The 21273-nt window shown below is 63.1% G+C and overlaps 2 protein-coding genes across 2 annotated transcripts in view; both read right to left on the bottom strand.

The window, feature by feature from the left end:
- The window catches only part of LOC120507531 (RING finger protein 224-like), a 716-nt gene extending 294 nt beyond the window's left edge, over positions 1-422 (bottom strand). The window contains exon 1 of the mRNA XM_039720339.1: positions 11-422. Within this exon, the coding sequence (XP_039576273.1) occupies positions 11-422 (412 nt within the window). The remainder of the gene's footprint in view (positions 1-10) is intronic.
- A 4480-nt stretch (positions 423-4902) lies between these two features.
- Positions 4903-7459, bottom strand: CYSRT1 (cysteine rich tail 1). The gene is made up of 2 exons (XM_039720152.1): positions 7007-7459; positions 4903-6508 (listed from the first exon to the last, which is right to left on the bottom strand). Exons 1-2 carry the CDS (start codon positions 7422-7424, stop codon positions 6078-6080), a joined length of 849 nt encoding a protein of 282 aa, XP_039576086.1. The 5' UTR covers positions 7425-7459; the 3' UTR covers positions 4903-6077.
- Positions 7460-21273: the final 13814 nt, after the last annotated feature.

Below are 21273 nucleotides of genomic sequence, written 5' to 3'. Positions count from 1 at the left end.
GGCTCCGGGCCCAGCCCCGCCGGCTGCTGGGTCACCGCCGGCTCCTTGCTCGGGCCCTTGGCGGGCAGCGCGGCCGGGCCCCTGCCGGCGCCCCGCGGCTGCTCCTTGTCAGCCTTGACGGCCAGGAAGGCGGCCAGGTCGAGGTCCAGCATGGTGACCCCGCCGCGCGGCGTGGGCGTGTTCTGGCGGCACTGCGGGCACGGGATCCAGCGCTGCTCGTTGCTGACCGCGTCCAGGCGCTTCAGGCACGCCTGGCAGAACGTGTGGCCGCAGTAGAGGCGGCGCGGCAGCCGCACGCCCAGGTCGTAGCAGGAGTAGCAGATGATGCACTCGAGGCGCTGGCTGCCCCGGCTCGGGGTGCGCGAGTGCGCCCCGACACGCAGAGCCTCCTCCGCCCGGGGGCTGCCGCCGGCCTGCGACATGCTGGGGAGGGGGGAGAGGAGCTGTCAGGGCACGGCTGGGGAGGGGGCACAGCGGTGGGATGTCACCCCCGAGTGCCCCCGTCCGGGCAGGATCCCCGCCCAACAGCCCTGCCCGCTGCCTGCCATCCCCGCCCAGCCCTGCTGGAGCACCACTGCAGTGGCACTGCCACTCCATCCATGGGGATGCTGTGTCCCAGTGCCACGGCGGGAGCTCTGCAGGGAACACGGGTTGGCCAGATGTCAGCAGTCCCCGGGGCTGGGGAGCAGGGGTGAGCAGGAGTGAGGTGGCTGGGGGAGCTGGGGAGCATCACTTGGAGACCAGGCAGTGGCACAGCCCCACCCTCCCCAGCCCCGGGCAGTGCTGGCACAGGGGGTGGCACAAAGGCTCCTGGGGAGGGGTCTGAGGGGATCCAGCCTCATCTCAGGTGGGGTCTGGTACACACCAGTATATTTGCAAACTTCTAGAGGCCACCAAGACTCTGTTCCTTCTCCTCGGGTGACCTCAAGTGTTTTGGTGCGCACGGGTACCCCTCTCTCCCCTCCTCCCCGTTCCCCCATCCCTACCTGTCCTGAGATGCTTTCCAGGGCCTCGGGGTTGGTGGCAGAAGGGCTGTGCTGTCCTGGGAGCTGTGGCAGTCCTGTGGGGAGCATCGAGGGGCTGAGCTGCCAGCCAGGTCCCTGTGGCTGCCGGTGGCCGTGGTAGTGGGCAGGGGCTCACCTTTCAGGGACAGGCGCTATTGGATCTGCTGCAGGGAAGCCAAGCCCAGGAGATTGGGTTACAAGCACCTGGGTAACAAAGACCTCTGAAATCTAAACCCAGGAAGGGTCATTAACCATCAGCCTGTGCCTCACTGACAGAAGGAACCATCCCTGGGAGACCAAGGAGCTCTGGGCTCCTCCCTGGCCAGAGAACTCGGATCTTGTCTGGACCTGGGCAGCAGCAACAGAGTCTTCCATGTCCTGGGCCACGCTTCAGAGCCAAGAACACCCGGGCAGAGGCGGCCAGCAGAGCTCCCCTCGCACTGCAGCATCCCCAGGTGGCCTGGGCTGTGGGGACAGCTGTGGCATGAGCGGGGGGCACGGTGGGGTGGCAGGGCTGGGACTGCTGCAGGGACACCGGGGCTCTGTCCCTGTCGGGGCTGGCAGTGCCCACACGGGGGGTGTGCTCCCGCCTGGAGCCTGGGGGTGACTGTGAGCTGCCCTGCCCTTCCCTGTGGGGCTGCGGGCTCTGGGGGCTGAGTTAGCAATGCTCAGCATCAGGCCGGGGACACCCCAGCACCCCACAGGGACACCTGCAAGGTGCATGACCCAGGGGAGGTGACAATGCCAGGGAGGTGTCCCAAAGCTGCCCGGGGTCCAGCGGCAAAGTCCCAGCCTTGGCATGGAGGGGGCTGCAGACTAAAGAGGGGAGAGTGGTAGGGGGACAGATGCTGAGCCCAGGGTCCCGGAGGACAAAAGGCCACCCTGGAGGCAGGGCAGGCGGGCGGGGACAGCGGGCAGCATTCCCGCGGGCAGCAGCTCCCACTGCCGGCAGGAGCGGCCGGAGAAGGCAGCGCTGCCATGCTACCGCCCTCACCATCGGGCCGTGCTCCCAGCGCTCCTCACAGAAAGAATCGGGCATTTTGGAAATGAAGATCCCCGCGGGGTCACTGGGCTCTGCAGAAAGGCTCAGCCCCGGACACTGGTGCCTGCGGGTGAGGAAGCAGCTCCAGCAGCACAGCACCTCTGGGGCACACATCCCACCCCAGGACCCTAGTCCAGCCCTGCACAGGCTTCCCGAGGCTGTGTGTGCCATGGGTGCCCAGGCAGGGGGTGGCACCCCGTGGCAGGGTTTTGCCTTCCCGTTGCCAGGCTAGTGGCAAACACAGGCGGTGGGGCCAGTTTGGGACAAAGCTGTGCCCCACCACAGGGGAAATTGGTTTTGGTCAAACCCATTGGCCCAGGTGGACAAGGGCCGTGTGCCTGGGTGGATCAGGATCCAGCTGTGTGGGGTTCCAGCTGTGCCCTGGCGTGCCAGGGTGCCACCGTGCCTGCCTGTGCTGGGGTGAAGCCCCTGGGTGCAGGCAGGGCAGAGCTGGCTCCTGGTGGGCTCAGCGTGCTCCCTCCAGGGCCGTGCCAGGGCTGGGGCTGGCCCAAGCTGTCCTGCCACCCAACACACAGCGCTGGCCTGGCCCACCTGCCACGGGGACGGGAATGCTGCCGTCCCAGAGCAAGCTCTGCAAAAAGCTTCTATGGGTGGGAGGGGTGGGCTTGGCTCTGTGCACAGCGGGGGTGCCCCTGGCACTGCTCAGAGGCAGCGACCCCTCGGGCTGCCTCTGCTGCTCCTCACACCCACACACACCCCCACGCATCCTGCCTGCCCTCCTGCCCCACTCCAGCCCCTCCCAGCCCCTGCTCTTCAGCCCTCACATCCCTCCCTGACGCCAGCAGAGCTGTGTCCCATTGAGGGGCTGTGCCCAGCTGCCCTTGGCCACTTCTGCCCATTGCTGGGCACCCCAGCTCAGCACAGGCAGGGTTTGGGGCAGGGGAGCCCTTGGTGACAGGGGCTGTGCATCTGCTGTGCTGACACCAAGGGCAGCACCAGCCCTGCCAAAAGCCCACCTGGATCCAGGAACAGGGACACAGAACCATTAAGGTTGGAAAATATCTTTTAAGTCATCAAGTCAAATGTCAACTCAGCAGCACCACGTTCACCACTAACCTATGTCCCCAAGTGCCACATCCACACATTTTTTGAACACTTCCAGGGATGGTGACTCCACCATGGCCCTGTGCAGCCTGTGCCAGGGCTTTACAGCTCTTTCAGTGTAACATTTTTTCCTAATATCCAACCTATCCCTTGGCACAACCTGAGGCCATTTCCTCTTGTCCTGTCACTTGCTGCTCGGGAAAAGAGACCAACCTTCACCTCCCGACAGCTCCTTCCAAGGAGCTGTGTGGAGCAGTAAGGTCTCCCCTCAGGGAAGGCAGATCTGCAATCAGCAGCGACACACATGGATGGGAAACGTGTTTCCCTGTTCCCAGGGACCTTCGGCACCGCGACAGGGAGCGGCACCGTCAGGGAGAGCAAAGGTCTGACGGGGATGAGCCAGAGCCCGGCACGCCACCCGCGCTCCAGAGGCAGGAGGTGGCAGTCACCCAGCAGAACCCCGGGCACCTTGGGAAGGCGGGCACGGCCGGGGAGCGCCCAGGGGCTGTGCACGGAGCTGCCCGGCTCATCCGAGCCCTGCCGGGTCTGGGGCCCAGCCTGCCCCCTGCCCTGCCGGCCCCGCTCCTGCTGCTCCGGTTTAATCATTGCCCGCCTGCCCGGCAGCACCGCGGCGCTCCCGCCTCTGCCGTGGCCCCGGGGCTGGGCAGAGCGAAGGGCAGCGGTGACACACGGCACATGTGGCACCGTGCCCCGCCCTGCCCGCCGAGCCCCCGGCCCGCTGTGGCCCTGGGCTGTGCCGAGCCACCGCACACCCTGGGGACACTTTTCTGTCCCCGTGCGTGTCCCGCAGAGCCCGGGCAGCCCCCGCTCCGGCTCTGACGTGTCCCCTGGCCGCCACACGCACGGGGCAGGGCTGGCGACGCGAAAGCAAACAAGGGGTGGATCTGCCCGTCCCCGCTGCGGCCTGGCACGGAGAACAAGGCAGCTCCTTGTGCAGGGCGGGCACGGCGCGGCTCTGTCCCTGCCAGCCGCACGGCCCCGGCTCCCACCGCCCCGGGACCTGCGCCAGGCACGGGGGGCAAAGCTCTGCCAGGCCACTGCCACCCCGGCCCGGAATACCCCGGGTGGGGGGGATTGCAAGGGACATGGGCTCCCAGGCCGTGGCAGGCCCCTGGGGTGGGGTCCCAGCAGGGGTGGGCTCCCCGTGGCATCTGTGTGGTGGCACCCGAGCACTGCTGGCACCGAGCTGGGCTCAAGCAGTGGGGGAATCCAAGCCGTGGTGGGCTCCCACTGCTGAGGGACGCCCAGGGGGTCACAGCCAGCCCGGGCAGTGTCCCAGAGCCCACCCAGCTGCCCAGCCAGGAACTTCCCTTTGCCAGGCCCTTCCTCAGCCTCTCCCAAAGACTCACGAAGTCTTTCCAGACAGGACAGTCATCCAGCTTGGCAGGGCTGGGCTGAGCACCAGCCAGCATCCCAGACAGGCGGGAGCAGCCTGTGCTGGGAACGCCTGGGCACTGCTGGACCCGGGCTGGCACTGCTGGACCCAGGCTGGCACTGCTGAACCCCAGCTGGCACTGCTGGACCCGGGCTGGCACTGCTGGACCCGGGCTGGCACTGCTGGACCCAAGCTGGCACTGCTGGGCCCGGGCTGGCAGTGGGGCACCAGGCAGCAGCCAAAGAGCTCAGCATGAGCTGCTGCTGCCACGAGTCAGCAGGGCAACAGTTATGCCTGGTTTGGAGGCTTTAGCACTGCCCTTACACACCCATCAGGGAAAGCAAGAAGTGACACGGGAATCCCAGAAAAGCCTGGGAGGAAGGAAGAGGCACACCTCGGCAGGGCAGGAGAGGGCTGTAATTTTATTTGCAGCACCCTGAAGTCATCTGCAAACACAGGCGCTCCTCTGAAGCCCCGGTCCTGCAGAGCAGGCAGTCCTGCAGCAGCCAGGGAGCAGAGCAGCTGTCCTGGGACACCAGCACAGGGAGGGCTGCCAGCACCGGGGAGGCACGTCAGCACCACGGCGGGACATCAGCACAACAGCGGGCTTGTTCCAGCCGATGGCAGCAGCCCCAGCCGAAAGCCCAGCCTGGAGGAGCCCCAGCACACCGGGAAGAGCCAGGCGGCTCCTCCCACCTTCCTCCAAGCCCTGGGAGCTGCAAAAGGCCAATGCTGGGTCTCTGCATCCCCAGCAAGGCGCCCAAGTGCTGCCCCACTGCTGGAGCTGGGCCAGCCCTCTGTGCTGGACCTGTCTCTGGGATGCAGATGGCACAAGAGGTTGTGCCCAGCACCCCACAAGGCTGGCAGGAGGAAGAGAATGGGGCTGGGAGTTTCCTGGCACTGGGATGTTAATACCCACATCCATGCTGTGCCATCAGGTGCTGCCCTGGAGCCTGGCCCAGCGCTCTGCCATGCTTTGGCTGTCTGACTTTCCTGTTTCCATCACTCTGCCCCATGCGTGAGGAGGGTCAGCGTCCAGATGGAGTATGATGCAGGGGCCAACAGCACCCCTGTGATGCTGTGGGAGGGGGGAGGACTCACTTCTGGGCAGGTGGGTCCCTGTGCCAGCTGGAGGCTTGTCCCTGGCTCCTCTCCCCTGCTCCAAGACAGTGACGATGATGTCCTCCTCTTCCATGCACACAGGGCTGCAGCATCCAAAGCCAGCCATGAGCAGGTGGGCACTGCCCAGCCCTTCCCAGGGTGGAGGTTCCCAGCACAGGGGCACTGGCAGGGGCTCTGTGCAGGATCCCAGGCTCATCTCCAGTGATGAGATGAGTGCTGCCCCATCTCCAGTGATGTCACTTCTTGGTGGCCCCTGTCCTGGCACACATTGTCCTCAGGGCTCCTGAGCCCATCATCAGCACATCTGGCTGCAGAGTTCACAGGTAAAAAGCAATGTCAGTCCTGCCAGTGCCAGCTCTGCCAGGGGTGCCCAGGCCAGCACCATGTCCCTGTGGGGTCACCTGGCCCCATCCCATGGTCACACGTCCCGTGTGTGCAGGGAGAGCCCTTAGGAGATGACACAGCAGCACTTGGGGCAGCAGGAGCACCACCTGCAGCAGCCACATCTCCTGCCAGCCCCCTGCTCCTGGCCCTTGGGTGGCTTGTCCAGGGTCACAGTGTAGAAGGAGGCAGATGAGTCCCCATTGGGCACCCTCAGGCTGGCGTAGGGGTTGTAGGGACGGGACCAGGACTTGTCTGTGGAGATGGTGGGGCTGTTCCAGCCGTTGGCAAGCTCTGTGTGCCCCTCGGTGCCGTAGGAGGGCACGGCCGCAGGGTTGGCAATGATGGTGGGCTCGTCTCTCAGGTAGCGAGTGATGAAGCTCTGCTGGAACTGCTCCCGCGGGATGTTGACGCTGGCATAGGGGTTCTCCACGGTGACTCCCCGATCCATCTCCCTGCCCCTTGTCAGACACGAGGCCTGCCTGGCACTGCCCACCCCTGCGGGACAGAGCCCCCGTCACCCCGGCTGCCGGGGGTGCTCTCACAGCAGCGGGGGACCCCCGGCTGACCCCACTGGTTTGGGTGCTGGCTGCAGAGCTGGGCTCCCCACTCCCTGCCAGCCCCAAGGGACCCCACAAGGGACACACGGACCCACCAGAGCCAGGAGGGGAGCAGGAGGGTGAGCGGGGCACGGGGGGGCAGCAAGGGATGCTGAGTGGGGCAAAGAGTGCAGGTGGGGCAGTGGGGTGGGGATCTCTAGGGACACAGAGCAGGAGGGAAAGAAGTGGGGACAGGAGCGGGAGGAAGTGGAAAGGCAGAGGGAAGGTGGGACAGGACAAAGGCAGTGGGGACAGGGACTGGGGACGGGACAGGCGGCGGGAGATGGCGAATCGGGACGGGGGGCGCAGAGGAAGAGGGAGGGCAGGCAGGGGCACGGGCGCAGGGGGGAGCGGGCAGGGCACGGGCGCGGTGGGGCAGCGATCCCCCGGCACTCACCGAGCGCGGCTCCGGCCGCCGCGGGGCCGCTCTGCCCCGGCCGCGCTTCCTCCTGCACGGACCGCCCCGAGCGGCGCCGCCCCGAGCCACCGACAGACAGACGGACCGGCCCCACAGACAGACAGACGGACCGGCCCCGGGACAGCGGGGCAGGAACGCCCCAGAGCCAGCACCCGCCCACTGCCCAGCCCCAACACCAACCCCCCAGCCCAGCGGGGAACTGGGCACTGCACAATGGGCACTGGAACTGGGGGCTTGGCAGTGGACATGGACACTGCTCAGGGGCCACTGGGACCACAGCTGGACAGGGACACTTGGCACTGGACAGGGGCATTGGGCACCAGGCAAGGCCATCAGTACCGAGGCACCAAACCAGCACCAGGCACTGGGCACCAGGAGTGGGTACCAGCACCAGCATGGGCACTGGCACCAGCACCACACAGCAGGCAGTGCCACTATGCACTGTCACCAGCACCAGGACCGGGCACTGACACCAGTACAGCCACCAGTGCCATCCACAGGCACCAGAGCAGGCACTGTGTGCCATGCACCGGGCACTGAGCTCTGGACACTGGCACCAGCACTGGCACCACACTGGTTCTGGGCAGCAGGCAGCAACTGGGAGGGGGGCACTGCACTCCACAGGTCTGTGGGCACAGCAAACCCCGAGCACCTGGCACTGGGCAGAGGGCACAAGCGCCCTGCACATGTCCTGAGCACCGGGCAGGGCACACCAGCTCTGCACCCCCCTGCCAGGCTCTGCCTGCCCCCATGGGCACCCAGGGCCCTGCAGCCCAGGGTCCCACAGCCCCTGCCAGGCTCTGTCCGCCCTGTCCAGCCCTGAGACCTCAGTGCCAGGGCTCTGCAGGGCTCACCCCTGCAGCACAGCCTGGCTGAGGTGTGCCCCCCAACAGGACCTTTTCCAGGGTGGGTTTGGGAGTTTCCAGGGCACCACTGGTTGGTGACACCACGAGGCTGGATGGAGGGAGGACGTGGCTGTGCCAGGGTAAGGAGGGGGGTGCTGGCACCTGTGCCACTCCCTGGCACCAGAAGTGATGCAGTAGAAAAGATGCAAACATTCAGCACCCTCCACCCTGCCCCGTCCACGTCCCTGCCGTGTGACTCTGCTGTGATATCCCCATCACAATTCCCATCCCCAAGGCCCCCACGGTGGCTTGTGCAGAGCCTCAACACCTTCCCACAAGCAGTTCTGTGCAGAACCTGCCCCTCCCCTGAGCCTCAGGGATGATGGCACAGCATCCTCCTGGACAGGCCGGGGACAAACACCTCAAATTACAGCTGAACCCTGCTGGGAGTGAATTACATTTCCCACACACTTCGCAAAGGGAAAAGCCACTTCCTTCTGGCCATCCTTCTAACAACAGAAAATATTTCTCCCTGTCCTAAGGAGCAGGGCTGCCCAAGCCAGCCCCTTGGCACCCATGGAACAAGCAGGAGAGCTCAGAGGGCGATGGGAGCCTGCCTGCCCCTGGCAGCACTGCCCCTGGCATGAAGCTGCCAGCACCTGCTGCTGTCCCCAGCTCCCTGCCCTCCCTTGGGGCTGATCCCTCTGGCCCTGAGCCCGCTGGCAGCCCCCAGAGTGGGGTTTCCCTGCAAGGAGACTCAGCAGCCTTCCAGGTGGTGGAGGAAAAGGAAGATGGAGGCCTGGGATTTTTGGGGGGAGAAGCTGACCCTCCTCTGAGCAGTTCTAGCATCGAGAGAGGGGCCTCATGCACTGCTGTGCCTCAGTTTCCCCTCCAAGGACTGCGAGGGGGATGCAGCAGAGCACTCTCTGTGTTGTGACTAATCAGCACACAGCTCTCGGGTTTGAAGCCGCAGAACTCCTGCACAGACCCCTCAGGGCTTTCTTGCCACCCCAGGGTCACCTGGAGGAGAGCCACCAGCAGCCCCTGTCCCTTCACCGGGCCTCTCTGCTGCCGGGTTTTCCCCTCTTGAGCTGTTTCCCCACAGAAAAACTCATCAGTCTGACTAAGCAGGAGTGGGAAAAGGCATCGTGCCCCGGGTGTCCCGCGGTAACCCAGCCCCGCCCGGCCGCGCCCGGCCTGTCCCTCCTGCCTGCGCAGGGGATGTCGCTGTGGCTCTCTCCAGCAGCACTTTCCCCCTCCTCGCAGAGCCCCACGACCGGCTGGGTTTGTCTTTTAGCCCCAGATTTCCATGCCCAGCCCTGTTCCTGAGCAGCTCTGCTTGCAGGGAGCTGCGAGGATGCACGTCAGGCACAGCCCGGCTCTGGGGACCCTGAGAGCCTGCAGCCCCCTGTCCTGACCTTCCCTCTCCCAGGGGCTGCCACAGGAGCGTCACCTCACAGAACCTCGGGTGGGGACATCCCAACGCTGCCCCCGGGGCTGCAGACCGGGCCGGCGCTCGGAGCAGGGTCAGCCGCGATCCGAGGTGCCGCCGTGCCCGGGCTGTCCCTCGGCTCCCTCGGCTGTCCCTCGGCTGTCCCTCGGCTGTCCCTCGCTCTCTCGGCACCCAGCCGTGGCAGCTCCGATCTCGCAGGTCTCCTGGATACCCTCAGCCCCCGCATGGCAGACCTGTGGCAGCCCCAGATGAGGAGAGGTGTCACCAGCCAGGAGCAGCAGCACCTAATCTGGAGCCGGGAGTTCAAACGTCTCATTTTTTGCCAAGAAATTCTCCAAATGGAGCTCCAAGGGCCACATCCGGAAATCATGTGTTGATACTTGGAGGATTTATAGATGATGGAGGATCCTCGGGTGGAAAAGTTGCTGCGTCAAAGCTCCAGCTGCTGGTTTGGAGTTGTCCCATGTGGGATTCCCCAAGCTGGGAGCTGGCAGGTGCAGCAGAGCTGTGCCCTCCTTGAGTAAATGGAAGAGTTGAACTAATGTGAGGCTCTCTGCGGCTTAAAACCAGCCTAATTTCCTGCAATTGTTTGCAGGGGGAAAAGAAATAAACAGAAAAAAAACCAACCAAAAGCTCAGTGCCCACCCTGGAGATGTCCTGTTCTGGGGGTGATGGAGAGAGAGGTTCTCAGAGATGCCACACTACTTCCAGAGGAATGCTTTGGGGAGGAACCTGGGAAAAGCAGGAGAGAGAGGGAAAAAGCCAACCGTGGTGCTGGCTCGTGAGCTTGCTGGGAGCCTGAAAAAGAGGAGGGAGCCCCGTGGAGGGGGCTGGGCTCCCAGCAGGGGCTGCAGGGGCAGGAGCATCCCCAGGCCTGGCACATGAGCCAGGAGGAAAGTGCTGGCTCAGGAATTCTCAATCCCACTGCATGGGCTCCACGGCAGGGCACCCAGAGCCCCTGACCTGTGTGACCCAGCACGAGCTGTTGGGAGGTTTTGCAGGATTCCAGTAACTGCAGGGATCCCCTGGGATGCCTTAGCTCTCTGCACACAGCACACACACAGCAAAAGGCACATTTATTTTGTAAAAAACCATCCAAACAAACAAACCAATCAGAAAGCCACAGGCACGTCCTGTTCCTGGGCCTCTTTTTGCAGGGGACGGATATTTGTGTGGCATCCCAGCCCCCAGCTCCAGCTCCTCGCGGGGCTCTCGCAGGCACCAGAATACAGAACTCCCGATCGGATGGGTTTGAAAGCAGCTCGCTGGGGCTGCCGGGCGGTGCAGTGCCTGGCGCAGGCACAGGAGGGTGGTGATGCTCTGTGCAGCCCGTCACTGCCGGCGGATGGGGAAGGGAGACGCTTCCTAGAGAGAAGGTTTTGCCACCCGCGGAGGGGAGAGCTCGGCGAGCCCCAGGGCAGATGTGGCCGCTCACCAAACCTCGGGGGCTGAAGGCTTCGCTGAAGCTCAGGAGAACCCGTGGGTGGTCGGTGTGAAGAAAGGACATGGGGAGGGGCTGGGCCAGTGCAGAGATGGGAGTGCAACCCCCAAATTCAGGCTGTGTGAAACACATGGGGGATGATTTCCTCCGGGATATCGCAGGTCTCCCACCGGGGAACTCAGCCGTGCGAGGTCTTCTTCAAGGCTTTGACCTTAATTCTCAGCTGCCTCCTCATTAAAATCAGAGTGAGGCCCGGGGGCACGGAAGGAGAAATCACAGGGAGTGGGAGGCACCCGTGGGCTGAGCATCCCAAAGGGGAACCCACAGAGCAGTGTCACCCACTGAGGGGGGGCTGTGGGTATGAGGGTGCCGTGCAGGGGATCCCAGTGGTGCAGGTCTGAGGGGCACAGAGCAGGACCCAGGGCTAAAGCTGCCAGGGACATGGGGCTTGGGAGCTCATGGAAGCTGCAGGATTTGGTGCTCTGTGCCCTTGAGCAGCACAGCCTCTCACTAACACCCCGGGATGGAGAACTCCAGCACAAAAGCCAGCCTGTGTCCCCAGGCTGTGCTCAGCACCCCACGTGCAAAGATCCTGCCTGTTGCTGTCCACGTCTGCCCGGGGCATGCAAGGAGCTCCCACAGCTCCTGGCTCCCTCTCAGGGGAAGCCATGTGTCCCAAAGGATTGCAGCAGCTTCTAAAGCCCAAATGGAGCCTGGAAGCCACCTGCTAAAGCTGCTTGGTGGGAGCCAGAACGTGTCCGTGCCTCGGGTCAGCACCTGTGTGCACAGCGGGCTGTCCAGCCCCGGCAGCCCCTGCAGCAGGCCGGGCCCTGCTCCGGGCAGCCAGCTCTGTGCCCAGGGGCAGCACAGGCTGCTCGGCAGCAGGGGCTCTCCCTGGCAGCACAGCCCGGCCCCGAGCGGGCTGGCAGCTCCGCAGAGCCCAGGGAGCCCTGCCAGCGCCATCCTGCTCGCCATGCGCTCTCCCGGTGTGACATCCCCGCCACCCTGCAGGCTCACGGCTGGCGACACGGATGCACAGCTGGGGCACCGTCCCGGCCGGTGCCCGCGGGGACAGGGACGCTGCGGAGGCACACCCGCGGTGAGCCGGGGCTGTTCGGAGCCCGTGCTGCTGTCAGACCCCTGTGCGGGACTGCTGCAGAGCCCAAAGCCTCTCCAGCTCAGTGCCAGGCTCTCCCCGTGGCGGGGGGGTGCCGCGTTCCTCAGGGATGACGAGTTGGACACATAACCCGGTGTCCCGGCTGGCACGGCCGCACCAGCATCACAGGAGTGGTGCCTGGCCCGCTGCCGGCCCGTCCCCGGGCTGCAGGAACCAGAGGGGAGCCGGTTTCCTTATCGCCCTCCCGCAGCCCCCTCCGTCCCTCTCCCCTGCGGCTCCCGGCCCGGCCGGCCCCGGGTCACGCCGGGGCTTGGCAGCGGCGGGGGGAAGCGAGCATTGTGGCTGCCCACTGCGGCCCGGCTGGAGGAGAAAGCAAGGATTTCCTGGCCTGGAGCAAGTCCTTTCCGTCTCCTCCCAGCTGCCGGGAGCCTTGGGGCTGAGGGTGGGCTGCTCCCAACAGGGTTCGGACCAGGAGCCAGGGGCTGCCCCTGCACGGAGCTGCTGCAGAATGTGCAAGGAAGCAGGAGGCAGAACGGATCTGGGCACTTCTGTTGGCAGTGCCAAAATCTCCCCCTCTCCTCCATCCCTCCCATAAACAAAACCCCTGCTCAGGCAGAGCTTTTGGCCAGCACAGGGCTGTTCCCCTTGGTGCTCGTGATTCTGCCCCACAATGTTCCACGGGGACAGGGGCAGCTGGGTGGCCTTGTGCCTTCCCACGGGGCGATTCGCCCACTGCCAAGCTCAGCCCAGCCCCGTGCCAGGGGGATGCTGTGGGGATCTGTGCCCATGGGCAGACCCTGCAGCTCCCTGTGCAGAACCAGGCAGCAGCAGACAGCCTGGCGTGTCTCCGAGGGGAAAAGGGGCTGCAAGAGCCCCAGCTGGGACGCGGGGCTGGGCAGCTCACATGCACAGCCACGTTTCTTCCTGCTCAAATGTCACTTCTCCTTCCTGCGGAGGGAGCAGCCGAGGCGGGGGCAGCTGCTGCTCCCACCCTGAGCAGCCACGTGGGCGATGCCGCAGCTTCCTATGTGCCACGGCCCTGTGCAGTGCCTGCACCTGCCGGTGGTTGTTTTAGGACAAGGGCTGGTTTCCTGCTGTATTTCCGTGATTGGAAGTTTCCAGTCCTGGGGATGGCTGTGGCAGAAGGGCTGTCACTCATCTCCTGGCCTGGAGCATTCCCAGCACTTTGCCATCCTCTCCTTCGGGTCCTGCCCCGGGATGGATTAGGGATGGCACCATCCTGCCCCGGGATGGATTAGGGATAGCACCATCCTGCTTCGGGATGGATTAGGGATGGCACCACTCTGCCCCGGGATGGATTAGGGATGGCACCATCCTGCCTCGGGATGGATTAGGGATGGCACCTGGATCCTGCCCCGGGATGGATTAGGGATGGCACCATCCTGCCCCGGGATGGATTAGGGATGGCACCATCCTGCCCCGGGATGGATTAGGGATGGCACCACTCTGCCCCGGGATGGATTAGGGATGGCACCATCCTGCCCCGGGATGGATTAGGGATGGCACCATCCTGCCCCGGGATGGATTAGGGATGGCACCATCCTGCCTTGCTATGGATTAGGGATGGCACCACTCTGCCCCGGTGGAACTCGGCTGTGGATCTGGGGCTGCTCTCCGCACGGGGAGCCGGCAGACCCTGCGCAGCACCCAGCTCCCAGCTAAGCCCTTGGCTCCGGCTCTCTCCCAGCGGAGGTCTGGTTTCTGTCCTGCCGCCTGCTTGTCCTCCCTCGCTCCAAACAGGCCCCGTTTGTTCGGCTGGAGCCGGGGCCGCGTGCCTGGGCCGCCTGTGCACAACGGCGCCTTGTTCAGCGCCTCCCTCCCCGCTCGCTCCTCGCCTGTTTTAGCAATTATCCCAATTAGCTGTGCCCTCTCCCTGCTCCCCAGCTGCACCTCGGACCCTCATCCCTCCTGCTCCGCTGTGTCGGGAAGGGGCCGGCCCGGGGCCAGCGGGATGGGGGCACCGGGGCCATGGCTGCCACCTTCCTGGCTGGGAAATAGGCGGGCTGGGCAAAATCCAGGTGGTCGCGGTCCCTGCGGAATCCCAGGGCTCTCTTCAATCCTTTCTGGCACTTGAGGAGGGTGAGGAAGCTGTGCCGGACCTGCAGCTCCCGGGGTGCCGCTGGCATTCACCTCTTCTCCTCCGCATGGCCCGGGGGGTGCTGCCCGCGCTGCCCCAGCCGTGCCCGGTGCCCGTCCTGCCTCGCTGCCCGGCGTGGGGTGAGCCAGACGCTTCCCTGCAGCCTCGAGCCACCCGACGGCACCACCCATCGTCACACCATCCATGCTCGTGCTCGCACAGCCCAGCGCAGCCGGGCCGGGGCCGGCCGGGACAGGCTGAGGTTTCCAGCCGCTGACGAAGGCCGAGGCAGCGGAGGGGCCTTTCCACAGCAGGTTCCAGCAGTGCCGTGCTCCGGGGCCACCTTCTCCTGTGCCCCTGAGCCCACGGAGAAGTCGGAGTGCAGTCCCTGGGGAGGTGCTGGGACAGGAGCATCCCTGCCGGCAGAGCCCAGCGAGAGGAGCAGGACCAGTTATTCCTGCGTGCTGCCAGTGCCTCCTGCATCTCCCACACTGGGAACCCAGGGCAGGCAAAGCCCCGGATCCTCTACCCGTGGCCACCGGCCCCTGCGGTGGTCACAGCAGCGTGGGCAGCCCCCTGGCAGCACCCCCGTGCTGCAGCCATGCGGGGACACAGCACCCTGGCAGGGGCAGCGCCGGGCACGGCCAGCACGGGGCCGCTCCCGGCGCGGCTCCGAGCGCCCTGCCCGCGCTGACAGCAGCCCCGGGCTCCCGGGGTTTGATCTTTACCGCTCGAGCCGGGCTGTCTGCTCCCATTTGCGTCTGCCGAGGGAGGGATGCGAGCGCCGGGCTGGCGCAGGCTGGCAGCTCCGTGCTGGCACGCAGGCGGCCGCCGGGCAGGCAGCCCCTGCTGCAGAGCCTCCTCCGCAGCCCTGCCCGCCCCAGAGCCTGTGTGCAGATCGGGGTCCTGCAGGAGCCAGGGCTGGTGATCCTGGGCAGGGGGGCCTCCCAGAAACCCCGTGTGCCTTGCTGGGGGACAGCCCTCAGCCTTGAGCCTGCACCTTAAAGCAGAACCCCTGAGCTTGCAGTCAAAATTGCCCCTTCTTCCCCATCTGTGGGACCACGATGGCTCCAGAGTGCCTGGAGAGCACTGGTGCTCTGAACTGAGCAGACCGAGCTGTGTTCTGTGCCCTGCAGAGCTTCCCTTGCCCCCCAAACACGCACATGCCACCAGCAGACAGGAACATGGCTCGTGGTGGTCCGGGTCTCTGGTTACCTCTGTCCTGTTCTGGGACACAGCAGAGTCCCAGTGGCACCCAACAGCTCCTGCAGCAGTCTGGACGTGCTGGGTTCCCCTCCCCAGGTGGAGCCCTGGTTTCTGTTACATGGAATGGCCTCACCTCCCCATGTCACCCTGGCTACAGTGCTCCACTTGCCTCCCCACGGCCTGCACAGGAGCACCAGGCTGCTGCAACCCCCTTGTTCCCAAAGGTCTCTCTGCAGCCAAGGCACCAGGCAAGGAGTCCTCTCTGGAGGGAGCAGGGGGGAAAGACAGGCCTCGAGGTCCTCAGCAGCATCCCAGCACCCTGGCAGCAGACACACTGGGCCTGGCTCTTGGAGGACTGGAGAAGTCAGGGTGATGAAACCTCAAGGCCAGACAATGCTGTCAGCCCCAAGAGCTGGTGCAGCCCCCCATGCCTGCCCCGTGGGATGCAGCCCCTGCCAGAGGCCCACGCTCCCAGCTCCCACCCACAGCAGCACTGGGGAGTTCACCAGCTCGAGCAGGATGGTGACCCACTCCCCCTTCCAATCTCCCACCCCCAGCCCCCCCTTCCCCCTGCTGCAGCTCCACCACAATCTCAGCCCCAGCCTTGGCTCCGAGAGCAGCAGCAGCTCCTGCTCAGGCAGCCCCCAGGGCCCCGCAGCCTCTGCCAGAGCAGGAGCCGTGCCCAGGGCCAGCTCCCAGCTGTGCACCCACACAACCCCCAGGAGGGTTACAGGCATGCAGGGAAAACAAAACCCTCAGCTCCACGCTCAGATTCACCCAGCTGACCCAGAAATGCAGCCGTGATGCTCCACACAAGAGCTTGGGTTGCCCGAGTGAGCAGAAGGAGCAGCAGGAGAGCCAGGGGTGCTGCCAGCTGCTGAGAGCAGAGATAGAGTGCATTGTGCCCCCAGGTCCTGTTGGGAACCCCAGGACAGTCACACTGGGGTAGCAGGATCCCACCTCCTTTGAGCACAGCCACAGCCTGGGGCGCAGGGCTGTGTCCAGGGAAAGGGGGGCAGCAGCCTGGAGCCACGCAGGGCTCCCTGGGTCCCATCTACTGCCCTCAGGGAAGTTTTCCTGCAAAAGCTGAAATTATACTGCAAAAACAAACGCTGCCTCGGTCTGGGCTGCTGCTCGGGGCTGTGTGCCCAGTGAGGCAGCACCCAGGAAGGAGGAGCAGGACTCCAGGCCAGGACTCCTGTCCCAGCGGGCACCCCGAGGGCACAGGCAGCTGCTCCCCTTCCCTGACCCGGTTTGTGCCTGGCCGTGGCACCCAGGTGAGCAGCAGGGTGTGAGTGCCGGGCTCTCCTGGCAGCCAGAGCAGCAAACGCTGAATGTCACCACAATCACAGGGTGCAGCCCCAGCAGCCTGCACCCGCCCAGCCCGTGAGGGAGGCACAGTGCCTGGGTCCCAGCTCTGGCACCTGCTCTGGTTTCTTCTGAGCCCCAAATCCCTCGGGATCTGTTAAGCCCGGCATCAGCTGGGCTGCACGGGCGAGGGGAAGGCTTCTGCAGAGCTGCCATTTCTATTTCTGGCCAGCCCTGTCCTGTTTTCCTTGGACACAAGGTGTTTTCTAAAGGAAGTGGGTCTTCCTTGCACCCTCTCACCCCTGAAATGCAGCTCTAGGTCTTTGTAGTCGTCCCTGCCTGGGCCAGCAGTCCCTGGGGAGCTGCAGACCTCCTCCCCTCCTCATTTCCCAGTGGCACTGGGAAGGAGTTTTTGACATAGCTGTGCTGCTGTGGGGTCACCAACCAGACCTGAGCCTCTCTGGGGAGTCCGTGGGACTGTGCCTACCTGGGGCTGGGGAAGTTGCAGCTTCAGATGAAAAAGGGGGCTCTGATGGGACCAGGGGCCCCACTTGCCCCACAGGGCCTGTGGCTCAGAGTGTGGCCAGTTTGTCACTCTGGACCTCATGCAGGGCAGCTTTGAAGGACATCCCACTCCCTCTCTGTGCCCTGATCTACTGTTTGACCCTCAAAGAGAAAAAGATTTTCCCTGTGTAGCTGTAGGGAAATACATCTGGAATTTCCCATATCCTCGCTTGTGGCTACAGATCCCCATCTTCTCTCCCTCCTCTCAGGAGATAAGTATGTTTTCCATGAGTGTTCTTTTCTGGCAGCTGAGCAACTCCAGGTCTGCAGGCAAAGAGGTGATGGGGAGGGGAATGAAGGTCACCACATCTGAGGAGAGAGGATGTGGTCCCTCTGGCCCTGGCCCCCTGATCTCCCCCCAGCCCTTGTGCATCCCCACTCCTCCTACTGCTCCCTCCTGCCCAGTGCACCTCCTGCAGCTCCAGCAAGGTGGGGCCTCTCTTCACACCCAGGGTTCATAGAAGCGAGCACAGTATTAATCACTAATAAAAAAAAAATAATGATTAAACCCCTCGGAATCTTTAGGAACATCTGTAACCTTCAGGCTGATCGGAGCACCATGTGTGCACCTCAAGGTTTGTGTGCAGCTTCAGACACTTTGGAGATCTTCTGAGTGTCACTTCTCTCGTGGTGGGGTCTCTGTAGACAGCTGCAAGCCTAGAAACCAGCCCATGAAGGCCCCCACCACGGCATTAGTGTTGATGCAAGAGCATCAGTGGTCAGGTCCTGAGCACCAGCAACCAACCCACACTCTGCTTTAAAAAGCAGGCACAGAGCAGCTCTGCAGCAGCTGGGGCATCCTTCCGCTACCAGCTGGCAACAAGAGACTGCTGCTTTCTTGGCAGATATTTCAGTAGCATCTCTCCTTCAAAATGGTGTTTGCTCTGCCTAGGCAAGCTGCACAGACAGCTCCTCCGGTGGTTTTGGTGGAGCACTGTGGCCAATGAGAGCTGCCCTGCTTTCCCCTTCTGTTGGGGTCTGTGCTGGGCTCTTGTGGCCACCCCAGACAAGCCTGGAGGGTCTCAGCCTGGGGTGGTGCTGACTGGGGGGCCCTTCTCCTGGTGCTCTGTGCCAGGAGGCAGAGGCAGTCCCAAGGGGATGGGTCCCAGAGGATGAAAACACGGCTGTGGGTACCACGTCCCTCCCTCCCTCCCTCCTTCCCTGGCAGGCCCTGGCGCCGGTGCTGTCCCGCACAGACCTGCACAGAAAGCTGCTCTCTGCAAAGCTGGGGGTGAGCTCATGGTTTTGTGGCTGAATTATCTGTGTGATGAGTGATTCAGCAGAGCAAAACAAGATCAGTGTGAGAAACAGGCGGGATTTTGGGAAGGGCCGTGGATCTGTGCAGGACCTGGACAAGCAAACTTGGTGATGAGAGCAGCAAAGAAAGGTGGCCTAAGGTGACACCAGGAATATGGACAGCGTGGATGGAGGCCGGGGTGTGGGACAGGAAGGTCTGGCACACAGGGAGCTGTCAGCTCACCCACGTGGGGTGGAAAGAAAAGCCTCAGGTGCCATCACAGCGCAAGGCTGGCACCAAGCGAGAGCAAGGCTGTCCTCTCAGAACAGGCCCTTCCCAGAGGTGCTAGAAATCCAGAAGGGCAATAAAATCCTGAGCAAACAGCTAGATGCCTGAGCAGGTAATGGCTGATGGTGAGGAAGAAATTCAGGGCCAAATTATCTTCTGGCTTCACTGCTCATCTCAGCAAAGGCCGGCCAGCAGTGTTCCAGCTCCCAACGCATCCACAAGAGCAAAGGTTTCAAACTGATCCAGTCAAGACACTGGACAGGAATGAGTTTTGCAGAAAGAAGCTGTGCTTTCACACAAGGCCAACACCAGCTGAATTAGAATAACCTCCTGATTACAAACAGCAAAACCTTGTTCATGTGGGACAAATGAAGGGAATCCACTGGCAAAGTTGCTCCTGCATGTCTGTTGAAGGACAGCTGGACACAAGGACAGCAGGTACAACTGAGCTGAGGAGCAACCTCTGAGCCCAGAGCTGTGCTTGGCCTGCTGACAAGGGCTCTGGAAATGGTAAAATATATCAGTGCTGCTTGTAAAACCCAGGAGAGCACCCACATCCCATCAGCAGAGGTCAGAAGGCATTCTGAGGATATCCACGTTGTGTATTATGTACCATGTACATTTATGGTAACACCCAATGCAACAGGTTTTTATAAAAGAAAACACAACATGTATGTTTATATGCCAAAGTTAGGTGTTAAACCAGGAGTAAGTGACAAGACCCAAAGGCAGAGTGTCCACAGGGCTGAGGTTTGGAGGGGTCATTGCTCAAGTCTGAGCCACACAGGCCCAGAGATGGAAGGCTGGGGTTTTAAAGGATGAGATTTTTTCAGTCTGGGTAGAGAGCAGAGATCTTGATGGACCAGCTCAGCAGAGGAAAGGGAAAGCTCTGCAATGAGCATGTGAAGCAGAGGCAGAGCCATTGGGGCAACAGGAAGATCCCAGCACCTTGGCACAAACACACTCTTATTCAGCAGAAAAGATGCCCAATGTAATTTATGATTATTTTTAAATAGAGCTGTTGCTTAACTCATGGAATAGCAGCATAATAGCACGCCATGTAGCTGGGTCAGCACGGGGATGCCATATGAATTAATAACAGAAAATAGCTCGTGCTCGCTCACTTCCTGCAATTTCCTCTGCTCAGTGAGCTCAAGCGTAAGATCTCAGCTCTTGCTGTCTGCACCCAGGCACGTTAGCAGGGAAGGCAGGAGCACACTGGGAAGATGGGGAAGAGTGAGGGAATTCCTGCGTAGCGGTGTGCCAGGCAGCAGCAGCCTCACACTGATTTTGGCAGGTGAGCAGATCAAAGAAAGGCACTCAGAGGTGCTAGAGGCATTCAAAAATCCCTTATCTGGTGAGAGAAACTCCAAGATTAAAAACTCAGCCATTGTCAAGAAGGGAGCATGGATTCCAGTGGAGGTGGTGCTGCAAGGTCCTCAGGGAGAACCTGACTCTAGGGTCAGTCTGGCCTGGGAATGGAGCTCAGCTGAGCCCTTGGGGTACCTTGGGGAATCCTTCTGCCCGGGTGGTGTTGGTCATCTCTTCCAGGTCAGGAGGAGGGGCACCTGGGTGAGATTTTTAGCATCATTGCATGAAGTGTGGGTGAGAAGATCATCTGTGGGCTGCATAAGGCCTGGCAGAGCTGTGAAGTATGTAACCTCCAGCTGCTGTGTCCACCCCACTGATGGCAGGGCCAGGGGACAGCCATGGTGTGAGGACAGTGTGGGTCTGGGGACATGACGGCTGCAGGACCACGCAGACCCCTTGTTACAGGGGCTGGATCTGTGCTGCAGCAGGGCTGGGGGTCAGCAAGCAGGGCTGGGCAGGGTAATACTCAGGGAGGGCATAAAAGCCCAGGCACAGTCCTGGGGGAATATAAAAAACTAAAAAACAGCAAGGGGTGACACGAGCAGGAGAACCCCAGCAGCACCCAAAGGAGCCTGGTGAGCCCCCAGCAGCATCCTGCTCCAGCCAGGGCTGGGTGGAGGGGGGGAGTGGGTTTGGGTTGGAGTGTGCACGTGCCTGGGTCACTGCTCCTGGGAGCTGGAGGGCTCTGTGTGGGGCTGCCGGCTCATTTTGGCCATTTGCCTGTGGGGTCCCCATTCTGGAGGCAACCACAGCATGGGGAGAAGGCAGCCTGGCCTCTAACATCTGCCAGGGGACATCCATGCCTCTCACATCTGCAGGAGCCAGGAAGCACGGACCAGAGTCACCTGCTCAGGGCACCTTGTGGGGTGTCCCCCGCCTGTGGGGTCCTGTCTGCCTGTGCCACTATGGGGGCCACACCAGCAAGCCCACGGCCATGAGCAATGCTCCCCAGCACTCTGCAGGGACCTGTCAGCATTACTGAGACCCCCACTCACCACGCTGAGCTCACCGTGTCCCAGGGACCAACGAGCCCCTGTGCCCAGGAGCTCAGCAGGGACTGGGGAGCTGTCAGGGGACCCCCTCTGCTCCCCCGACAGCCGCTGGTCATGGATCCCAGGGGACAGTGAGGGGTGCACGGCTGATTTGGCAGTGGGAAAAAGCAGTGGTGGGGGAATTCCTGGCTGTGCGACCTCTTCCCAGCCCCGGGAGCAGCAGGGGCTGCAGATGCTGCCCCACAGCCGCGGCCCCGGAGCGGCACGGCCGCGGCGGAGCCGCTCGCACGGCGCTGGATGCTGAGTCACCGCGGCCCCTCGGAACG

This window comes from Passer montanus, unplaced genomic scaffold (assembly GCF_014805655.1).
Source record: "Passer montanus isolate IOZ18808 unplaced genomic scaffold, ASM1480565v1 scaffold43, whole genome shotgun sequence".
Taxonomy (NCBI): Eukaryota; Metazoa; Chordata; class Aves; order Passeriformes; family Passeridae; genus Passer; species Passer montanus.
This window is presented reverse-complemented; position numbering and strand designations above follow the sequence as displayed.

Excerpts from the sequence above, each read along its gene's own strand:
- CYSRT1 (XM_039720152.1), bottom strand. The coding sequence starts at position 7,424 with ATGCTGGTGCTGGTACCCACTCCTGGTGCCCAGTGCCTGGTGCTGGTT. Across the intron at positions 6,509-7,006 it reads GGCGGCCGGAGCCGCGCTCG|GGGTGGGCAGTGCCAGGCAG; the intron begins GTGAGTGCCGGG and ends TCTGTCCCGCAG.